The sequence below is a fragment of the Leptodactylus fuscus genome, chromosome 1 (assembly GCF_031893055.1).
Source record: "Leptodactylus fuscus isolate aLepFus1 chromosome 1, aLepFus1.hap2, whole genome shotgun sequence".
NCBI lineage: Eukaryota > Metazoa > Chordata > Amphibia > Anura > Leptodactylidae > Leptodactylus > Leptodactylus fuscus.
Window position 1 is genome coordinate 370,074,618 of NC_134265.1, and position 21,969 is coordinate 370,096,586.

The 21,969-nt window shown below is 41.5% G+C and overlaps 1 protein-coding gene across 1 annotated transcript in view; it reads right to left on the reverse strand.

Moving 5' to 3' along the window:
- Positions 1 to 21,969, reverse strand: part of LOC142189559 (uncharacterized) — a 222,967-nt gene continuing 200,998 nt past the window's right edge. Inside the window, exons 9-15 of the mRNA XM_075262174.1 lie at positions 15,663 to 15,767; positions 10,663 to 10,761; positions 7,356 to 7,454; positions 5,119 to 5,217; positions 2,843 to 2,941; positions 353 to 451; positions 1 to 209 (exon numbers count right to left, since the gene is read on the reverse strand). Of these exons, the coding sequence (XP_075118275.1) occupies positions 1 to 209; positions 353 to 451; positions 2,843 to 2,941; positions 5,119 to 5,217; positions 7,356 to 7,454; positions 10,663 to 10,761; positions 15,663 to 15,767 (809 nt within the window). The remainder of the gene's footprint in view (positions 210 to 352; positions 452 to 2,842; positions 2,942 to 5,118; positions 5,218 to 7,355; positions 7,455 to 10,662; positions 10,762 to 15,662; positions 15,768 to 21,969) is intronic.

Consider the following 21,969-nt stretch of genomic DNA (forward strand, 5'->3'; position numbering starts at 1 on the left):
TTACAATGGGATGGTGCGGGGTGTGATAGCAGATTCCTGACCTGTGTCTAACATGGATAGAGCTGCGGAGGAGATAAATTCAGATAAGGCAATGCCTATGTTATCCTGGGTGTGGCGCCCTTGCTTTTTGAATGGGGGGCGCATTGGCCGGGGACAGGGATCTTCATGAAGAGGAAACATGTGGGGACGCCGAGGACGAACAGAAGCGCCTAAAAGACAGAAAGAGCAACAAGAAACAGTAGAATTGTGACCGCAGATTTGGATGTGACTGGAGTATTAGACATGATGCTGGTAATAGTGCTGGTAGTAGCTCTGGTAGTAGTGGTAATAGTACTGTCTATAACTCTCTTACCCTGCAGGAGGCGCTCTTCCTCTAGGAATGGGGGGCACATTGGCCGGGGACAGGGATCTTGTTCAAGAGGAAACATGTGAGGAAGCCGAGAAGAAGAGCCTGGAAGACAGAAAGAGCAACAAGAAACAGAATTGTGACCGCAGATTTGGATGTGACTGGAGTAGAAGATGTGATGCTGGTAACTGTATTGGTGGTAGTGCTAATAGTCCTGGCAGTACTGGTAATAGAGCTGTTAGTAGTGGTAATAGTACTTGTAGTACTGGTAGTAGTGGTAATAGTGCTTGGTAGTAGTGGTAATAGTACTTGTAGTACTGGTAGTAGTGGTAATAGTGCTGGTAGTAGTGGTAATAGTACTTGTAGTACTGGTAGTAGTGGTAATAGTGCTGGTAGTACTGGTAATAGTACTTGTAGTATTGGTAATTGTGCTGGTAGTAGTGGTAATAGTACGTGTAGTACTGGTAGTGGTAATAGTGATGTTAGTAGTGGTAATAGAGCTGTTAGTAGTGGTAATAGTGCTGGTAGTAGGGGTAATAGTCCTGGTAATAGTGGTAATAGTACTTGTAGTACTAGTAGTAGTGGTAATAGTACTTGTAGTACGGGTAGTAGTGGTAATAGTGCTGGTAGTAGTGGTAATAGTGCTGGTAGTAGTGGTAATAGTACTTGTAGTACTGGTAGTAGTGGTAATAGTGCTGGTATTAGTGGTAATAGTACTTGTAGTACTGGTAGTAGTGGTAATAGTACTTGTAGTACTGGTAGTACTGGTAATAGTGCTGGTAGTAGTGGTAATAGTACTTGTAGTACTGGTAGTACTGGTAATAGTGCTGGTAGTAGTGGTAATAGTACTTGTAGTACTGGTAGTAGTGGTAATAGTGCTGGTAGTACTGGTAATAGTACTTGTAGTACTGGTAATTGTGCTGGTAGTAGTGGTAATAGTACTTGTAGTACTGGTAGTGGTAATAGTGATGTTAGTAGTGGTAATAGTACTTGTAGTACTGGTAGTAGTGGTAATAGTGCTGGTAGTAGTGGTAATAGTACTTGTAGTACTGGTAGTAGTGGTAATAGTGCTGGTAGTACTGGTAATAGTACTTGTAGTACTGGTAATTGTGCTGGTAGTAGTGGTAATAGTACTTGTAGTACTGGTAGTGGTAATAGTGATGTTAGTAGTGGTAATAGTACTTGTAGTACTGGTAGTAGTGGTAATAGTGCTGGTATTAGTGGTAATAGTACTTGTAGTACTGGTAGTAGTGGTAATAGTGCTGGTATTAGTGGTAATAGTACTTGTAGTACTGGTAGTGGTAATAGTGCTGGTAGTACTGGTAATAGTACTTGTAGTACTGGTAATTGTGCTGGTAGTAGTGGTAATAGTACGTGTAGTACTGGTAGTGGTAATAATGATGTTAGTAGTGGTAATAGAGCTGTTAGTAGTGGTAATAATGCTGGTAGTAGGGGTAATAGTCCTGGTAATAGTGGTAATAGTACTTGTAGTACTGGTAGTAGTGGTAATAGTACTTGTAGTACGGGTAGTAGTGGTAATAGTGCTGGTAGTAGTGGTAATAGTGCTGGTAGTAGTGGTAATAGTACTTGTAGTACTGGTAGTAGTGGTAATAGTACTTGTAGTACTGGTAGTACTGGTAATAGTGCTGGAAGTAGTGGTAATAGTACTTGTACTGGTAGTAGTGGTAATAGTGCTGGTAGTACTGGTAATAGTACTTGTAGTACTGGTAATTGTGCTGGTAGTAGTGGTAATAGTACTTGTAGTACTGGTAGTGGTAATAGTGATGTTAGTAGTGGTAATAGAGCTGTTAGTAGTGGTAATAGAGCTGGTAGTAGGGGTAATAGTGCTGGTAGTAGGGGTAATAGTCCTGGTAATAGTCCTGGTAGTAGTGGTAATAGTCCTGGTATTAGTGCTAGTAGTAGTGGTAATAGTGCTGGTATTAGTGGTAATAGTACTTGTAGTACTGGTAGTAGTGATAATAGTGCTGGTAGTAGTGGCAATAGTACTTGCAGTACTGGTAGTAGTGGTAATAGTGCTGGTAGTAGGGGTAATAGTATTTGTAGTACTGGTAGTAGTGGTAATAGTGCTGGTATTAGTGGTAATAGTACTTGTAGTACTGGTAGTAGTGGTAATTGTGCTGGTAGTAGGGATAATAGTACTTGTAGTACTGGTAGTAGTGGTAATAGTGCTGGTAGTACTGGTAATAGTACTTGTAGTACTGGTAGTAGTGGTAATTGTGCTGGTAGTAGTGGTAATAGTGCTGGTAGTAGTGGTAATAGTACTTGTAGTACTGGTAGTAGTGGTAATAGTGCTGGTAGTAGTGGTAATAGTACTTGTAGTACTGGTAGTAGTGGTAATTGTGCTGGTAGTAGTGGTAATAGTGCTGGTAGTACTAGTAATAATACTGGTAATAGTGGTGGTAGTGGTAATAGTGCTGGTTATAGTATTAATAACACTGGTGGTAGTGGTAATATTACTGGTAATAATCCTCTTACCCTGCATGAGGCGCTCTTCCTCTAGGAATGGGGGGCGCATTGGCCGGGGACAGGGATCTTCTTCAAGAGGAAACATGTGAGGAAGCCGAGAAGAAGAGCCTGAAAGACAGAAAGAGCAACAAGAAACAGTAGAATTGTGACCGCAGATCTGGATGTGACTGGAGTAGAAGACGTGATGCTGGTAACTGTATTGGTGGTACTGGTAATTGTGCTGGTAGTAGTGGTAATAGTACTTGTAGTACTGGTAATTGTGCTGGTAGTAGTGGTAATAGTACTTGTAGTACTGGTAGTAGTGGTAATAGTGCTGGTAGTACTGGTAGTAGTGGTAATTGTGCTGGTAGTAGTGGTAATAGTACTTGTAGTACTGGTAGTAGTGGTAATAGTGCTGGTAGTAGTGGTAATAGTACTTGTAGTACTGGTAATTGTGCTGGTAGTAGTGGTAATAGTACTTGTAGTACTAGTAGTAGTGGTAATAGTGCTGGTAGTAGTGGTAATAGTACTTGTAGTACTGGTAATTGTGCTGGTAGTAGTGGTAATAGTACTTGTAGTACTGGTAATTGTGCTGGTAGTAGTGGTAATAGTACTTGTAGTACTGGTAGTAGTGGTAATAGTGCTGGTAGTAGTGGTAATAGTACTTGTAGTACTGGTAGTAGTGGTAATAGTGCTGGTAGTACTGGGAATAGTACTTGTAGTACTGGTAGTAGTGGTAATAGTGGTGGTAGTAGTGGTAATAGTACTTGTAGTGCTGGTAGTAGTGGTAATAGTACTTGTAGTACTGGTAGTAGTGGTAATAGTGCTGGTATTAGTGGTAATAGTACTTGTAGTGCTGGTAGTAGTGGTAATAGTACTTGTAGTACTGGTAATTGTGCTGGTAGTAGTGGTAATAGTACTTGTAGTACTGGTAGTAGTGGTAATAGTGCTGGAAGTAGTGGTAATAGTACTTGTAGTACCGGTAATTGTGCTGGTAGTAGTGGTAATAGTACTTGTAGTACTGGTAGTAGTGGTAATAGTGCTGGTAGTAGTGGTAATAGTACTTGTAGTACTGGTAGTAGTGGTAATAGTGCTGGTAGTACTGGTAATAGTACTTGTAGTACTGGTAATAGTGCTGGTAGTAGTGGTAATAGTACTTGTAGTACTGGTAGTGGTAATAGTGATGTTAGTAGTGGTAATAGAGCTGTTAGTAGTGGTAATAGTGCTGGTAGTAGGGGTAATAGTGCTGGTAGTAGGGGTAATAGTCCTGGTAATAGTCCTGGTAGTAGTGGTAATAGTGCTGGTAGTAGTGGTAATAGTACTTGTAGTACTGGTAGTAGAGGTAATAGTGCTGGTAGTAGTGCTGGTAGTAGTGGTAATAGTGCTGGTAGTAGTGGTAATAGTACTTGTAGTACTGGTAGTAGTGGTAATAGTGCTGGTAGTAGTGGTAATAGTACTTGTAGTACTGGTAGTAGTGGTAATAGTGCTGGTATTAGTGGTAATAGTACTTGTAGTACTGGTAGTAGTGGTAATAGTACTTGTAGTACTGGTAGTAGTGGTAATAGTGCTGGTAGTAGTGGTAATAGTACTTGTAGTACTGGTAGTAGTGGTAATAGTGCTGGTAGTACTAGTAATAGTACTTGTAGTACTTGTAGTAGTGGTAATAGTGCTGGTAGTAGTGGTAATAGTACTTGTAGTACTGGTAGTAGTGGTAATAGTGCTGGTAGTAGTAGTAATAGTACTTGTAGTACTGGTAGTGGTAATAGTGATGTTAGTAGTGGTAATAGAGCTGTTAGTAGTGGTAATAGTGCTGGTAGTAGGGGTAATAGTCCTGGTAATAGTCCTGGTAGTGGTAATAGTGCTGGTATTAGTGCTAGTAGTAGTGGTAATAGTGCTGGTATTAGTGGTAATAGTCCTGGTAGTAGTGCTGGTAGTAGTGGTAATAGTGCTGGTAGTAGTGGTAATAGTACTTGTAGTACTGGTAGTAGTGGTAATTGTGCTGGTAGTAGTGGTAATAGTACTTGTAGTACTGGTAGTAGTGGTAATAGTGCTGGTAGTAGTGGTAATAGTACTTGTAGTACTGGTAGTAGTGGTAATAGTGCTGGTAGTAGTGGTAATAGTGCTGGTAGTAGTGGTAATAGTACTTGTAGTACTGGTAGTAGTGGTAATTGTGCTGGTAGTAGTGGTAATAGTGCTGGTAGTACTGGTAATAATACTGGTAATAGTAGTGGTAGTGGTAATAGTGCTGGTTATAGTATTAATAACACTGGTGGTAGTGGTAATAATACTGGTAATAATCCTCTTACCCTGCATGAGGCGCTCTTCCTCTAGGAATGGGGGGCGCATTGGCCGGGGACAGGGATCTTCTTCAAGAGGAAACATGTGAGGAAGCCGAGAAGAAGAGCCTGAAAGACAGAAAGAGCAACAAGAAACAGTAGAATTGTGACCGCAGAATTGGATGTGACTGGAGTAGAAGACGTGATGCTGGTAACTGTATTGGTGGCAGTGGTAATAGTGCTGGTAGTAGTGGTAATAGTGCTGGTAGTAGTGGTAATAGTACTTGTAGTACTGGTAGTAGTGCTGGTAGTAGTGGTAATAGTACCTGTAGTACTGGTAGTAGTGGTAATAGTGCTGGTAGTACTGGTAGTAGTTGTAATAGTGCTGGTAGTAGTGGTAATAGTACTTGTAGTACTGGTAGTAGTGGTAATAGTACTTGTAGTACTGGTAGTAGTGGTAATAGTGCTGGTAGTAGTGGTAATAGTACTTGTAGTACTGGTAGTAGTGGTAATAGTACTTGTAGTACTGGTAGTAGTGGTAATAGTGCTGGTAGTAGTGGTAATAGTACTTGTAGTACTGGTAGTAGTGGTAATAGTACTTGTAGTACTGGTAGTAGTGGTAATAGTGCTGGTATTAGTGGTAATAGTACTTGTAGTACTGGTAGTAGTGGTAATAGTACTTGTAGTACTGGTAGTAGTGGTAATAGTGCTGGTAGTAGTGGTAATAGTACTTGTAGTACTGGTAGTAGTGCTGGTAGTAGTGGTAATAGTACTTGTAGTACTGGTAGTAGTGGTAATAGTGCTGGTAGTACTGGTAATAGTACTTGTAGTACTGGTAGTAGTGGTAATAGTACTTGTAGTACTGGTAGTAGTGGTAATAGTGCTGGTAGTACTGGTAATAGTACTTGTAGTACTGGTAATAGTGCTGGTAGTAGTGGTAATAGTACTTGTAGTACTGGTAGTGGTAATAGTGATGTTAGTAGTGGTAATAGAGCTGTTAGTAGTGGTAACAGTGCTGGTAGTAGTGGTAATAGTCCTGGTAATAGTCCTGGTAGTAGTGGTAATAGTGCTGGTATTAGTGCTAGTAGTAGTGGTAATTGTGCTGGTAGTAGTGGTAATAGTACTTGTAGTACTGGTAGTAGTGGTAATTGTGCTGGTAGTAGTGGTAATAGTACTTGTAGTACTGGTAGTAGTGGTAATAGTGCTGGTAGTAGTGGTAATAGTACTTGTAGTACTGGTAGTAGTGGTAATTGTGCTGGTAGTAGTGGTAATAGTACTTGTAGTACTGGTAGTAGTGGTAATAGTGCTGGTAGTAGGGGTAATAGTCCTGGTAATAGTCCTGGTAGTAGTGGTAATAGTGCTGGTATTACTGCTAGTAGTAGTGGTAATAGTGCTGGTATTAGTGGTAATAGTACTTGTAGTGCTGGTAGTAGTGGTAATAGTACTTGTAGTACTGGTAATTGTGCTGGTAGTAGTGGTAATAGTACTTGTAGTACTGGTAGTAGTGGTAATAGTGCTGGTAGTAGTGGTAATAGTACTTGTAGTACTGGTAGTAGTGGTAATAGTGCTGGTAGTAGTGGTAATAGTACTTGTAGTACTGGTAATTGTGCTGGTACTAGTGATAATAGTACTTGTAGTACTGGTAGTAGTGGTAATAGTGCTGGTAGTAGTGGTAATAGTACTTGTAGTACTGGTAATTGTGCTGGTAGTAGTGGTAATAGTGCTGGTAGTAGTGGTAATAGTACTTGTAGTACTGGTAGTAGAGGTAATAGTGCTGGTAGTAGTGGTAATAGTACTTGTAGTACTGGTAGTAGTGGTAATAGTGCTGGTAGTAGTGGTAATAGTACTTGTAGTACTGGTAGTAGTGGTAATAGTGCTGGTAGTAGTGGTAATAGTACTTGTAGTACTGGTAGTAGTGGTAATAGTGCTGGTAGTAGTGGTAATAGTACTGGTAGTAGTGGTAAAAGTGCTGGTAGTAGTGGTAATAGTACTTGTAGTACTGGTAATTGTGCTGGTAGTAGTGGTAATAGTACTTGTAGTACTGGTAGTAGTGGTAATAGTGCTGGTAGTAGTGGTAATAGTACTTGTAGTACTGGTAGTAGTGGTAATAGTGCTGGTAGTAGTGGTAATAGTACTTGTAGTACTGGTAGTAGTGGTAATAGTGCTGTTAGTAGTGGTAATAATATTGGTAGTAGTGGTAATAGTGCTGGTTATAGTATTAATAACACTGGTGGTAGTGGTAATAATACTGGTAATAATCCTCTTACCCTGCATGAGGCGCTCTTCCTCTAGGAATGGGGGGCGCATTGGCCGGGGACAGGGATCTTCTTCAAGAGGAAACATGTGAGGAAGCCGAGAAGAAGAGCCTGAAAGACAGAAAGAGCAACAAGAAACAGTAGAATTGTGACCGCAGAATTGGATGTGACTGGAGTAGAAGACGTGATGCTGGTAACTGTATTGGTAGTACTGGTAATAGTGCTGGTAGTAGTGGTAATAGTGCTGGTAGTAGTGGTAATAGTACTTGTAGTACTGGTAGTAGTGGTAATAGTACTTGTAGTACTGGTAGTAGTGGTAATAGTGCTGGTAGTAGTGGTAATAGTACTTGTAGTACTGGTAGTAGTGGTAATAGTGCTGGTAGTACTGGTAATAGTACTTGTAGTACTGGTAATTGTGCTGGTAGTAGTGGTAATAGTACTTGTAGTACTGGTAGTGGTAATAGTGATGTTAGTAGTGGTAATAGAGCTGTTAGTAGTGGTAATAGTGCTGGTAGTAGGGGTAATAGTCCTGGTAATAGTCCTGGTAGTAGTGGTAATAGTGCTGGTATTAGTGCTAGTAGTAGTGGTAATAGTGCTGGTATTAGTGGTAATAGTACTTGTAGTACTGGTAGTAGTGGTAATAGTGCTGGTAGTAGTGGTAATAGTACTTGTAGTACTGGTAGTAGTGGTAATAGTGCTGGTAGTACTGGTAATAGTACTTGTAGTACTGGTAATAGTGCTGGTAGTAGTGGTAATAGTACTTGTAGTACTGGTAGTGGTAATAGTGATGTTAGTAGTGGTAACAGTGCTGGTAGTAGTGGTAATAGTCCTGGTAATAGTCCTGGTAGTAGTGGTAATAGTGCTGGTATTAGTGGTAATAGTACTTGTAGTGCTGGTAGTAGTGGTAATAGTACTTGTAGTACTGGTAGTAGTGGTAATAGTGCTGGTATTAGTGGTAATAGTACTTGTAGTACTGGTAATAGTGCTGGTAGTAGTGGTAATAGTACTTGTAGTACTGGTAGTAGTGGTAATAGTGCTGGTAGTACAGGTAATAGTACTTGTAGTACTGGTAGTAGTGGTAATAGTGCTGGTAGTAGTGGTAATAGTACTTGTAGTACTGGTAGTAGTGGTAATATTTTGGTATTAGTGGTAATAGTACTTGTAGTACTGGTAGTAGTGGTAATAGTACTTGTAGTACTGGTAGTAGTGGTAATAGTGCTGGTCGTAGTGGTAATAGTACTTGTAGTACTGGTAGTCGTGGTAATTGTGCTGGTAGTAGTGGTAATAGTACTTGTAGTACTGGTAGTAGTGGTAATTGTGCTGGTAGTAGTGGTAATAGTACTTGTAGTACTGGTAGTAGTGGTAATAGTGCTGGTAGTAGGGGTAATAGTCCTGGTAGTAGTGGTAATAGTGCTGGTATTAGTGCTAGTAGTAGTGGTAATAGTGCTGGTATTAGTGGTAATAGTACTTGTAGTGCTGGTAGTAGTGGTAATAGTACTTGTAGTACTGGTAATTGTGCTGGTAGTAGTGGTAATAGTACTTGTAGTACTGGTAGTAGTGGTAATAGTGCTGGTAGTAGTGGTAATAGTACTTGTAGTACTGGTAGTAGTGGTAATTGTGCTGGTAGTAGTGGTAATAGTACTTGTATTACTGGTAGTGGTAATAGTGATGTTAGTAGTGGTAATAGAGCTGTTAGTAGTGGTAATAGTGCTGGTAGTAGGGGTAATAGTCCTGGTAATAGTCCTGGTAGTAGTGGTAATAGTGCTGGTATTAGTGCTAGTATTAGTGGTAATAGTGCTGGTAGTACTGGTATTCGTGGTAATAATGCTGGTAGTAGTGGTAATAGTGCTGGTATTAGTACTTGTAGTGCTGGTAGTAGTGGTAATAGTACTTGTAGTACTGGTAATTGTGCTGGTAGTAGTGGTAATAGTACTTGTAGTACTGGTAGTAGTGGTAATAGTGCTGGAAGTAGTGGTAATAGTACTTGTAGTACCGGTAATTGTGCTGGTAGTAGTGGTAATAGTACTTGTAGTACTGGTAGTAGTGGTAATAGTGCTGGTAGTAGTGGTAATAGTACTTGTAGTACTGGTAGTAGTGGTAATAGTGCTGGTAGTACTGGTAATAGTACTTGTAGTACTGGTAATAGTGCTGGTAGTAGTGGTAATAGTACTTGTAGTACTGGTAGTGGTAATAGTGATGTTAGTAGTGGTAATAGAGCTGTTAGTAGTGGTAATAGTGCTGGTAGTAGGGGTAATAGTGCTGGTAGTAGGGGTAATAGTCCTGGTAATAGTCCTGGTAGTAGTGGTAATAGTGCTGGTAGTAGTGGTAATAGTACTTGTAGTACTGGTAGTAGAGGTAATAGTGCTGGTAGTAGTGCTGGTAGTAGTGGTAATAGTGCTGGTAGTAGTGGTAATAGTACTTGTAGTACTGGTAGTAGTGGTAATAGTGCTGGTAGTAGTGGTAATAGTACTTGTAGTACTGGTAGTAGTGGTAATAGTGCTGGTATTAGTGGTAATAGTACTTGTAGTACTGGTAGTAGTGGTAATAGTACTTGTAGTACTGGTAGTAGTGGTAATAGTGCTGGTAGTAGTGGTAATAGTACTTGTAGTACTGGTAGTAGTGGTAATAGTGCTGGTAGTACTAGTAATAGTACTTGTAGTACTTGTAGTAGTGGTAATAGTGCTGGTAGTAGTGGTAATAGTACTTGTAGTACTGGTAGTAGTGGTAATAGTGCTGGTAGTAGTAGTAATAGTACTTGTAGTACTGGTAGTGGTAATAGTGATGTTAGTAGTGGTAATAGAGCTGTTAGTAGTGGTAATAGTGCTGGTAGTAGGGGTAATAGTCCTGGTAATAGTCCTGGTAGTGGTAATAGTGCTGGTATTAGTGCTAGTAGTAGTGGTAATAGTGCTGGTATTAGTGGTAATAGTCCTGGTAGTAGTGCTGGTAGTAGTGGTAATAGTGCTGGTAGTAGTGGTAATAGTACTTGTAGTACTGGTAGTAGTGGTAATTGTGCTGGTAGTAGTGGTAATAGTACTTGTAGTACTGGTAGTAGTGGTAATAGTGCTGGTAGTAGTGGTAATAGTACTTGTAGTACTGGTAGTAGTGGTAATAGTGCTGGTAGTAGTGGTAATAGTGCTGGTAGTAGTGGTAATAGTACTTGTAGTACTGGTAGTAGTGGTAATTGTGCTGGTAGTAGTGGTAATAGTGCTGGTAGTACTGGTAATAATACTGGTAATAGTAGTGGTAGTGGTAATAGTGCTGGTTATAGTATTAATAACACTGGTGGTAGTGGTAATAATACTGGTAATAATCCTCTTACCCTGCATGAGGCGCTCTTCCTCTAGGAATGGGGGGCGCATTGGCCGGGGACAGGGATCTTCTTCAAGAGGAAACATGTGAGGAAGCCGAGAAGAAGAGCCTGAAAGACAGAAAGAGCAACAAGAAACAGTAGAATTGTGACCGCAGAATTGGATGTGACTGGAGTAGAAGACGTGATGCTGGTAACTGTATTGGTGGCAGTGGTAATAGTGCTGGTAGTAGTGGTAATAGTGCTGGTAGTAGTGGTAATAGTACTTGTAGTACTGGTAGTAGTGCTGGTAGTAGTGGTAATAGTACCTGTAGTACTGGTAGTAGTGGTAATAGTGCTGGTAGTACTGGTAGTAGTTGTAATAGTGCTGGTAGTAGTGGTAATAGTACTTGTAGTACTGGTAGTAGTGGTAATAGTACTTGTAGTACTGGTAGTAGTGGTAATAGTGCTGGTAGTAGTGGTAATAGTACTTGTAGTACTGGTAGTAGTGGTAATAGTACTTGTAGTACTGGTAGTAGTGGTAATAGTGCTGGTAGTAGTGGTAATAGTACTTGTAGTACTGGTAGTAGTGGTAATAGTACTTGTAGTACTGGTAGTAGTGGTAATAGTGCTGGTATTAGTGGTAATAGTACTTGTAGTACTGGTAGTAGTGGTAATAGTACTTGTAGTACTGGTAGTAGTGGTAATAGTGCTGGTAGTAGTGGTAATAGTACTTGTAGTACTGGTAGTAGTGCTGGTAGTAGTGGTAATAGTACTTGTAGTACTGGTAGTAGTGGTAATAGTGCTGGTAGTACTGGTAATAGTACTTGTAGTACTGGTAGTAGTGGTAATAGTACTTGTAGTACTGGTAGTAGTGGTAATAGTGCTGGTAGTACTGGTAATAGTACTTGTAGTACTGGTAATAGTGCTGGTAGTAGTGGTAATAGTACTTGTAGTACTGGTAGTGGTAATAGTGATGTTAGTAGTGGTAATAGAGCTGTTAGTAGTGGTAACAGTGCTGGTAGTAGTGGTAATAGTCCTGGTAATAGTCCTGGTAGTAGTGGTAATAGTGCTGGTATTAGTGCTAGTAGTAGTGGTAATTGTGCTGGTAGTAGTGGTAATAGTACTTGTAGTACTGGTAGTAGTGGTAATTGTGCTGGTAGTAGTGGTAATAGTACTTGTAGTACTGGTAGTAGTGGTAATAGTGCTGGTAGTAGTGGTAATAGTACTTGCAGTACTGGTAGTAGTGGTAATTGTGCTGGTAGTAGTGGTAATAGTACTTGTAGTACTGGTAGTAGTGGTAATAGTGCTGGTAGTAGGGGTAATAGTCCTGGTAATAGTCCTGGTAGTAGTGGTAATAGTGCTGGTATTACTGCTAGTAGTAGTGGTAATAGTGCTGGTATTAGTGGTAATAGTACTTGTAGTGCTGGTAGTAGTGGTAATAGTACTTGTAGTACTGGTAATTGTGCTGGTAGTAGTGGTAATAGTACTTGTAGTACTGGTAGTAGTGGTAATAGTGCTGGTAGTAGTGGTAATAGTACTTGTAGTACTGGTAGTAGTGGTAATAGTGCTGGTAGTAGTGGTAATAGTACTTGTAGTACTGGTAATTGTGCTGGTACTAGTGATAATAGTACTTGTAGTACTGGTAGTAGTGGTAATAGTGCTGGTAGTAGTGGTAATAGTACTTGTAGTACTGGTAATTGTGCTGGTAGTAGTGGTAATAGTGCTGGTAGTAGTGGTAATAGTACTTGTAGTACTGGTAGTAGAGGTAATAGTGCTGGTAGTAGTGGTAATAGTACTTGTAGTACTGGTAGTAGTGGTAATAGTGCTGGTAGTAGTGGTAATAGTACTTGTAGTACTGGTAGTAGTGGTAATTGTGCTGGTAGTAGTGGTAATAGTACTTGTAGTACTGGTAGTGGTAATAGTGATGTTAGTAGTGGTAATAGAGCTGTTAGTAGTGGTAATAGTGCTGGTAGTAGGGGTAATAGTCCTGGTAATAGTCCTGGTAGTAGTGGTAATAGTGCTGGTATTAGTGCTAGTAGTAGTGGTAATAGTGCTGGTATTAGTGGTAATAGTACTTGTAGTACTGGTAGTAGTGGTAATAGTGCTGGTAGTAGTGGTAATAGTACTTGTAGTACTGGTAGTAGTGGTAATAGTGCTGGTAGTACTGGTAATAGTACTTGTAGTACTGGTAATAGTGCTGGTAGTAGTGGTAATAGTACTTGTAGTACTGGTAGTGGTAATAGTGATGTTAGTAGTGGTAACAGTGCTGGTAGTAGTGGTAATAGTCCTGGTAATAGTCCTGGTAGTAGTGGTAATAGTGCTGGTATTAGTGGTAATAGTACTTGTAGTGCTGGTAGTAGTGGTAATAGTACTTGTAGTACTGGTAGTAGTGGTAATAGTGCTGGTATTAGTGGTAATAGTACTTGTAGTACTGGTAATAGTGCTGGTAGTAGTGGTAATAGTACTTGTAGTACTGGTAGTAGTGGTAATAGTGCTGGTAGTACAGGTAATAGTACTTGTAGTACTGGTAGTAGTGGTAATAGTGCTGGTAGTAGTGGTAATAGTACTTGTAGTACTGGTAGTAGTGGTAATAGTGTTGGTATTAGTGGTAATAGTACTTGTAGTACTGGTAGTAGTGGTAATAGTACTTGTAGTACTGGTAGTAGTGGTAATAGTGCTGGTCGTAGTGGTAATAGTACTTGTAGTACTGGTAGTCGTGGTAATTGTGCTGGTAGTAGTGGTAATAGTACTTGTAGTACTGGTAGTAGTGGTAATTGTGCTGGTAGTAGTGGTAATAGTACTTGTAGTACTGGTAGTAGTGGTAATAGTGCTGGTAGTAGGGGTAATAGTCCTGGTAGTAGTGGTAATAGTGCTGGTATTAGTGCTAGTAGTAGTGGTAATAGTGCTGGTATTAGTGGTAATAGTACTTGTAGTGCTGGTAGTAGTGGTAATAGTACTTGTAGTACTGGTAATTGTGCTGGTAGTAGTGGTAATAGTACTTGTAGTACTGGTAGTAGTGGTAATAGTGCTGGTAGTAGTGGTAATAGTACTTGTAGTACTGGTAGTAGTGGTAATTGTGCTGGTAGTAGTGGTAATAGTACTTGTATTACTGGTAGTGGTAATAGTGATGTTAGTAGTGGTAATAGAGCTGTTAGTAGTGGTAATAGTGCTGGTAGTAGGGGTAATAGTCCTGGTAATAGTCCTGGTAGTAGTGGTAATAGTGCTGGTATTAGTGCTAGTATTAGTGGTAATAGTGCTGGTAGTACTGGTATTCGTGGTAATAATGCTGGTAGTAGTGGTAATAGTGCTGGTATTAGTACTTGTAGTGCTGGTAGTAGTGGTAATAGTACTTGTAGTACTGGTAATTGTGCTGGTAGTAGTGGTAATAGTACTTGTAGTACTGGTAGTAGTGGTAATAGTGCTGGTAGTAGTGGTAATAGTACTTGTAGTGCTGGTAGTAGTGGTAATAGTACTTGTAGTACTGGTAATTGTGCTGGTAGTAGTGGTAATAGTACTTGTAGTACTGGTAGTAGTGGTAATAGTGATGTTAGTAGTGGTAATAGAGCTGTTAGTAGTGGTAATAGTGCTGGTAGTAGGGGTAATAGTCCTGGTAATAGTCCTGGTAGTAGTGGTAATAGTGCTGGTATTAGTGCTAGTAGTAGTGGTAATAGTGCTGGTAGTACTGGTATTCGTGGTAATAATGCTGGTAGTAGTGGTAATAGTGCTGGTATTAGTGCTAGTAGTAGTGGTAATAGTGCTGGTAGTACTGGTATTCGTGGTAATAATGCTGGTAGTAGTGGTAATAGTGCTGGTATTAGTGGTAATAGTACTTGTAGTACTGGTAGTAGTGGTGATAGTCCTGGTAGTAGTGGTAATAGTCCTGGTAGTATTGCTGGTAGTAGTGGTAATAATGCTGGTAGTAGTGGTAATAGTACTGGTACCGTGTTTCCCCGAAAATAAGACAGTGTCTTATATTAAATTTTGGTCCTAAAGATATGCTATGTCTTATTTTCAGGGGGTGTCTTATTTTATTTTTGTGTGCTGCTGCCACCACTGCGCTACGCTGAGATGCGCTTGCTGCACAAAGACTGTATGAAGAAAAACACTACTGCTGCGATACTGTCCGTTGTATCCAGTGTTCCTGCTGCTGTGGGATGAGCTGGGAGAGTGGACCCCCTGCCGCATACGATGCTTAGTATATGCACAGCGGGCAACTCCCAGCTCATCCTACAGCAGCAGGAACAGTGGATACAACGTATAGCAGCGGCGTCAGCAGCCGGCATACCTGTGCACACGGAACATCGCGCAGAATGTTCAGGCTGCAATGTTTTTCTTCATACAATCTTTGCGCAGAAAGATTATTATTGGGGGGATGTCTTACTTTTACTTACTTTTTTCTTACTTATATTAGGCAATTCATCAAAACTTCCGCTATGTCTTACTTTTGGGGGATGACTTATTTTCGGGGAAACAGGGTAGTAGTACTGGTAGTAGTAGTAATAGTGCTGGTAATAGTGTTAATAGTACTGGTAATAGTGCTGGTAGTACTGGTCATAGTGTTGGTTGTAGTGCTGGTAGTACTGGTCATAGTGTTGGTAGTAGTGGTAATAGTACTGTTAGTGCTGGTAGTAGGGATAATGATACTGGTGGTAGTGCTGATTTGTGACAGCAAATTTGGATGTGACTGAAGTATAAGTCATAATGCTGGTAGTAGTACTGGTAGTAGTGGTCATAGTATTGGTGGTAGTAGTAATAGTACTGGTAGTAGTATTGGTGAAAGTAGTAGTAGTGCTGGTAATAGCACTGGAAGCAATGGAAATAGTACTAGTAGTAGTGGTGGTACTAGTGTTAATTGTGCTGGTTGTAGTAATAGTAGTAGTAATATTACTAGTAGTGGCCATAGTGCAGTAAAGGAAGTAATACTGCTGATAGTAGTGCTAATAGTAGTGGTAGTAATAGTGGTAATAGTGCTGAAAGTAGTGCTAATAGAAATAGCAGTAATGTAATAGTACTGGTAGTAACTCTCTTACCCTGCATGAGGCGCTCTTCCTCTTGGAATGGGGGGGGCATCGGCCGGGGACAGGGATCATCATGAGGAGGAAACATATGAGGAGGCCGAGGATGAACAGAAGAGCCTGAAAAACAGAAAGAGCAACAAGAAATAGTAGAATTGTGACCGCAGAGTGCTTCTAGTAGTGCTGGTAGTAGCAGTAATAGTACTTGTAGTACTGGTAGTAGTGGTAATAGTGCTGGCAGTAGTGTTGGTAGTAGCAGTAATAATAATTGAAGTACTGATAGTAGTGGCAATAGTGCTGGTAGTAGCAGTAATAGTACTTTTAGTACTGGTAGTAGTGGCAATAGTGCTGGTAGTAGCAGTAATAGTACTTGTAGTACTGGTAGTAGTGTTGGTAGTTGCAGTAATAATACTTGAAGTACTGCTAATAGTGCTGGTAGTAGTGTTGGTAGCAGTAATAGTACTTGTAGTACTGGTAATATTGCTGGTAGTAGCAGTAATAATACTTGTAGTACTGGTAGTAGTGGTAATAGTGCTGGTAGTAGTGTTGGTAGTAGAAGTAATAGTACTTGTAGTACTGGTTGTAGTGGTAACAGTGCTGGTAGTAGCAGTAACAGTACTTGTAGTCCTGGTAGTAGTGCTGGTAGTAGCAGTAATAATACTTGTAGTACTGGTTGTAGTGGTAATAGTGCTGGTAGTAGTGTTGGTAGTAGAAGTAATAGTACTTGTAGTACTGGTTGTAGTGGTAACAGTGCTGGTAGTAGCAGTTATAGTACTTGTAGTACTGGTAGTAGCAGTAACAGTACTTGTAGTCCTGGTAGTAGTGCTGGTAGTAGCAGTAATAATACTTGTAGTACTGATTGTAGTGGTAATAGTGCTGGTAGTAGTGTTGGTAGTAGAAGTAATAGTACTTGTAGTACTGGTTGTAGTGGTAACAGTGCTGGTAGTAGCAGTTATAGTACTTGTAGTACTGGTAGTAGCAGTAACAGTACTTGTAGTCCCGGTAGTAGTGCTGGTAGTAGCAGTAATAATACTTGTAGTACTGGTTGTAGTGGTAATAGTGCTGATAGTAGCAGTAATAGTACTTGTAGTACTGGCAGTAGTGTTGGTAGTAGCAGTAATAGTACTTGTAGTAGTGGCAGTAGTGTTGGTAGTAGCAGTAATAGTACTTGTAGTACTGTTAGTAGTGGAAATAGTAGAGGCAATAGTAGTAAAAGTATTGATAATACTGGTAGTAATGGTAATAGTACTTGTAGTCCTGGTTGTAGTGGTAATAGTCCTGGTAGTAGTGCTGGTAGTAGCAGTAATAGTACTTGTAGTACTGGTAGTAGTGCTGGTAGTAGTGGTAATAGTCCTGGTTGTAGTGTTGGTAGTAGTAGTAATAATACTTGCAGTACTGGTAGTAGTGCTGGTAGTCCTGGTAGTAGTGGTAATAGTCCTGGTAGTAGAGGTAATAGTGTTGGTAGTAGTGCTGGTAGTAGTGGTAATAGTGTTGGTAGTAGTGCTGGTAGTAGTGGTAATAGTGTTGGTAGTAGTGGTAATAGTCCTGGTTTTTGTGTTGGTAGTAGCAGTAATAGTACTTGTAGTACTGGTAGTAGTGCTGGTAGTAGTGGTAATAGTCCTGGTAGTAGTGGTAATAGTCCTGGTAGTAGTGCTGGTAGTAGTGGTAATAGTCCTGGTAGTAGTGCTGGTAGTAGTAGTAATAGTCCTGGTAGTAGTGCTGGTAGTAGTGGTAATAGTCCTGGTAGTAGTGCTGGTAGTAGCAGTAATAGTACTTGTAGTACTGGTAGTAGTGCTGGTAGTAGTGGTAATAGTCCTGGTTGTAGTGTTGGTAGTAGTAGTAATAATACTTGCAGTACTGGTAGTAGTGCTGGTAGTCCTGGTAGTAGTGGTAATAGTCCTGGTAGTAGAGGTAATAGTGTTGGTAGTAGTGCTGGTAGTAGTGGTAATAGTGTTGGTAGTAGTGCTGGTAGTAGTGGTAATAGTGTTGGTAGTAGTGGTAATAGTCCTGGTTTTTGTGTTGGTAGTAGCAGTAATAGTACTTGTAGTACTGGTAGTAGTGCTGGTAGTAGTGGTAATAGTCCTGGTAGTAGTGGTAATAGTCCTGGTAGTAGTGCTGGTAGTAGTGGTAATAGTCCTGGTAGTAGTGCTGGTAGTAGTAGTAATAGTCCTGGTAGTAGTGCTGGTAGTAGTGGTAATAGTCCTGGTAGTAGTGTTGGTAGTGGCAGTAATAGTACTTGTAGTACTGGTAGTAGTGCTGGTAGTAGCAGTAACAGTACTTGTAGTACTGGTAGCAGTGGTAATAGTCCTGGTTGTAGTGTTGGTAGTAGCAGTAATAATACTTGTAGTACTGGTAGTAGTGCTGGTAGTCCAGGTAGTAGTGGTAATAGTCCTTGTAGTAGTGGTAATAGTGTTGGTAGTAGTGCTGGTAGTAGTGGAAATAGTCCTGATAGTAGTGCTGGTAGTAGTAGTAATAGTGCTGGTAGAAGTGTTGGTAGTAGTGCTAGTAGTAGTGGTAATAGTGCTGGTAGTAGTGGTAATAGTGCTGGTAGTAGTGGTAATAGTCCTGATAGTAGTGCTGGTAGTAGTAGTAATAGTGCTGGTAGAAGTGTTGGTAGTAGTGCTAGTAGTAGTGGTAATAGTGCTGGTAGTAGTGGTAATAGTCCTGGTTGTAGTGTTGGTAGTAGCAGTAATAGTACTTGTAGTACTGGTAGTAGTGCTGGTAGTAGTGGTAATAGTCCTGGTAGTAGTGGTAATTGTGCTGGTAGTAGTGTTGGTAGTAGTGGTAATAGTCCTGGTAGTAGTGCTGGTAGTAGTGGTAATAATACTTGTAGTACTGGTAGTAGTGGTAATAGTCCTGGTAGTAGTGCTGGTAGTAGTGGTAATAGTACTTGTAGTACTGGTAGTAATGGTAATAGTCCTGGTTGTAGTGGTAATAGTCCTGGTAGTAGTGCTGGCAGTAGCAGTAATAGTACTTGTAGTAGTGTTGGTAGTAGCAGTAATAGTACTTGTAGTACTGGCAGTAGTGTTGGTAGTAGCAGTAATAGTACTTGTAGTAGTGTTGGTAGTAGCAGTAATAGTACTTGTAGTAGTGTTGGTAGTAGCAGTAATAGTACTTGCAGTACTGGCAGTAGTGTTGGTAGTAGCAGTAATAGTACTTGTAGTACTGGCAGTAGTGTTGGTAGTAGCAGTAATAGTACTTGTAGTACTGGCAGTAGTGTTGGTAGTGGCAGTAATAATACTTGTAGTACTGGCAGTAGTGTTGGTAGTAGCAGTAATAATACTTGTAGTACTGGCAGTAGTGTTGGTAGTAGCAGTAATAGTACTTGTAGTACTGGCAGTAGTGTTGGTAGTAGCAGTAATAATACTTGTAGTACTTGCAGTAGTGTTGGTAGTAGCAGTAATAGTACTTGTAGTACTGGCAGTAGTGTTGGTAGTAGCAGTAATAGTACTTGTAGTACTGGCAGTAGTGTTGGTAGTAGCAGTAATAGTACTTGTAGTACTGGTAGTAGTGTTGGTAGTAGCAGTAATAGTACTTGTAGTACTGGCAGTAGTGTTGGTAGTAGCAGTAATAGTACTTGTAGTACTGGCAGTAGTGTTGGTAGTAGCAGTAATAGTACTTGTAGTACTGGCAGTAGTGTTGGTAGTAGCAGTAATAGTACTTGTAGTACTGGCAGTAGTGTTGGTAGTAGCAGTAATAGTACTTGTAGTACTGGCAGTAGTGTTGGTAGTAGCAGTAATAGTACTTGTAGTACTGGCAGTAGTGTTGGTAGTAGCAGTAATAATACTTGTAGTACTGGCAGTAGTGTTGGTAGTAGCAGTAATAGTACTTGTAGTACTGGCAGTAGTGTTGGTAGTAGCAGTAATAATACTTGTAGTACTGGCAGTAGTGGAAATAGTACAGGTAATAGTAGTAAAAGTATTGATAGTACTGGTAGTAATGGTAATAGAGATGAGCGAACACTAAAATGTTCGAGGTTCGAAATTCGATTCGAACAGCCGCTCAATGTTCGTGTGTTCGAACGGGTTTCGAACCCCATTATAGTCTATGGGGAACAGATACTCGTTAAGGGGGAAACCCAAATCCGTGTCTGGAGGGTCACCAAGTCCACTATGACACCCCAGGAAATGATGCCAACACCTCTGGAATGACACTGGGACAGCAGGGGAAGCATGTCTGGGGGCATCTAACACACCAAAGACCCTCTATTACCCCAACATCACAGCCTAACAACTACACACTTTACACACTCAATACCACCTCTCTGACAGTAGGAAAACACCTTGAAACATGTGTATTTGGCACTTGCAGTGAGGAGAGCTTGTCACCAGCAGTGAATTTGGCCCTTGTAGTAAGTTGAGGTTGGCACCAACATTTGTTTTGAAAATCAGGGTGGATTGAGCCTCTAACCAGCAGAGTTTGGGCAAATTCATGGTGGAGGGAGCCTCTAAACACCCCAGTTTGGACCAATTCATGGTGGAGGGAGCCTCTAACCAGCAGAGTTTGGGCAAATTCATGCTGGAGGGAGCCTCTAAACACCCCAGTTTGGACCAATTCATGGTGGAGGGAGCCTCTAAAAACCCCAGTTTGGACCAATTCATGGTGGAGGGAGCCTCTAACCAGCAGAGTTTGGGCAAATTCATGCTGGAGGGAGCCTCTAAACACCCCAGTTTGGACCAATTCATGGTGGAGGGAGCCTCTAAAAACCCCAGTTTGGACCAATTCATGGTGGAGGGAGCCTCTAACCAGCCCAGTTTGGACCAATTCATGGTGGAGGGAGCCTCTAAAAACCCCAGTTTGGACCAATTCATGGTGGAGGGAGCCTCTAAAAACCCCAGTTTGGACCAATTCATGGTGGAGGGAGCCTCTAAACAGCCCAGTTTGGGCAAATTCATGGTGGAGGGAGCCTCTAAACAGCCCAGTTTGGGCAAATTCATGGTGGAGGGAGCCTCTAAATACCCCAGTTTGGACCAATTCATGATGGAGGGAGCCTCTAAAAACCCCAGTTTGGACCAATTCATGGTGGAGGGAGCCTCTAAAAACCCCAGTTTGGACCAATTCATGGTGGAGGGAGCCTCTAACCAGCAGAGTTGGTGGAAATCAGGGTGGAGGGAGCCTCTAACCAGCAGAGTTGGTGGAAATCAGGGTGGAGGGAGCCTAGTATTAGCAGAATTGTGCAACGCTTATGGTGGATGAGTATGAGGATGCGGAGGAATTGGAGAGGTTGAGCAGACATGGAGTTTCATGTTGGGGTGCTATACACAGGTGGGCACAAAAATGAAGACTCTATCCAGTGGTGGTTCATTTTTATCAAAGTGAGCCGGTCGGCACTCTCAGCTGACAGACGGGTGCGCTTGTCAGTGATGATGCCACCGGCTGCACTGAACACCCTCTCAGATAGGACGCTGGCGGCAGGACAGGACAGCACCTCCAAGGCATATAGGGCAAGTTCAAGCCACAGGTCCAACTTCGACACCCAATACGTGTAGGGCGCAGAGGGGTCGGAGAGGACAGGGCTGTGGTCGGAAAGGTATTCCCGCAACATGCGCCTATACTTCTCACGCCTGGTGACACTAGGACCCTCTGTGGCGGCACTTTGGCGAGGGGGTGCCATCAAGGTGTCCCAGACCTTAGATAGTGTGCCCCTCGTTTGTGTGGACCGGTGAGAACTTGGTCGCCTACTGGAGGAACTGCCCTCCCTGCCGCCAACGTCACATGCTGGAAACATCTCCATCATATTCTGCACCAATTGCCTGTGGCAAGCATTGATGCGATTGGCCCTCCCCTCTACCGGAATAAAAGACGAGATGTTGTTTTTATACCGGGGGTCAAGAATAGCAAAGATCCAGTACTGGTTGTCCTCCATGATTTTGACAATACGCTTGTCGGTTGTAAAGCACCCCAACATGAACTCAGCCATGTCTGCCACAGTGTTAGTTGGCATGACTCCTCTGGCCCCACCGGAAAGTTCAATCTCCATTTCCTCCTCATCGTCCATGTCTACCCATCCGCGCTGCAACAATGGGACGATTCGAAGTTGCCCGGAAGCCTCCTGTATCACCATCACATCATCGGACAACTCTTCTTCCTCCTCCTCCTCCTCCTCTTCCTCCATTAAACGCGATGAAGCGGACAGATGTGTGGACCTACTCTCCAGCTGTGACGGATCGGATGCTATCCCTAACTCCTCTGTGTGATCTGAGTTATCCCTGATGTCAATCAGGGATTCTCTCAGAACACACAAGAGCGGGATTGTAAGGCTCACCATCGCATCCTCAGAGCTCACCCTCCTTGTGGACTCCTCAAACACCCGTAGGATGTC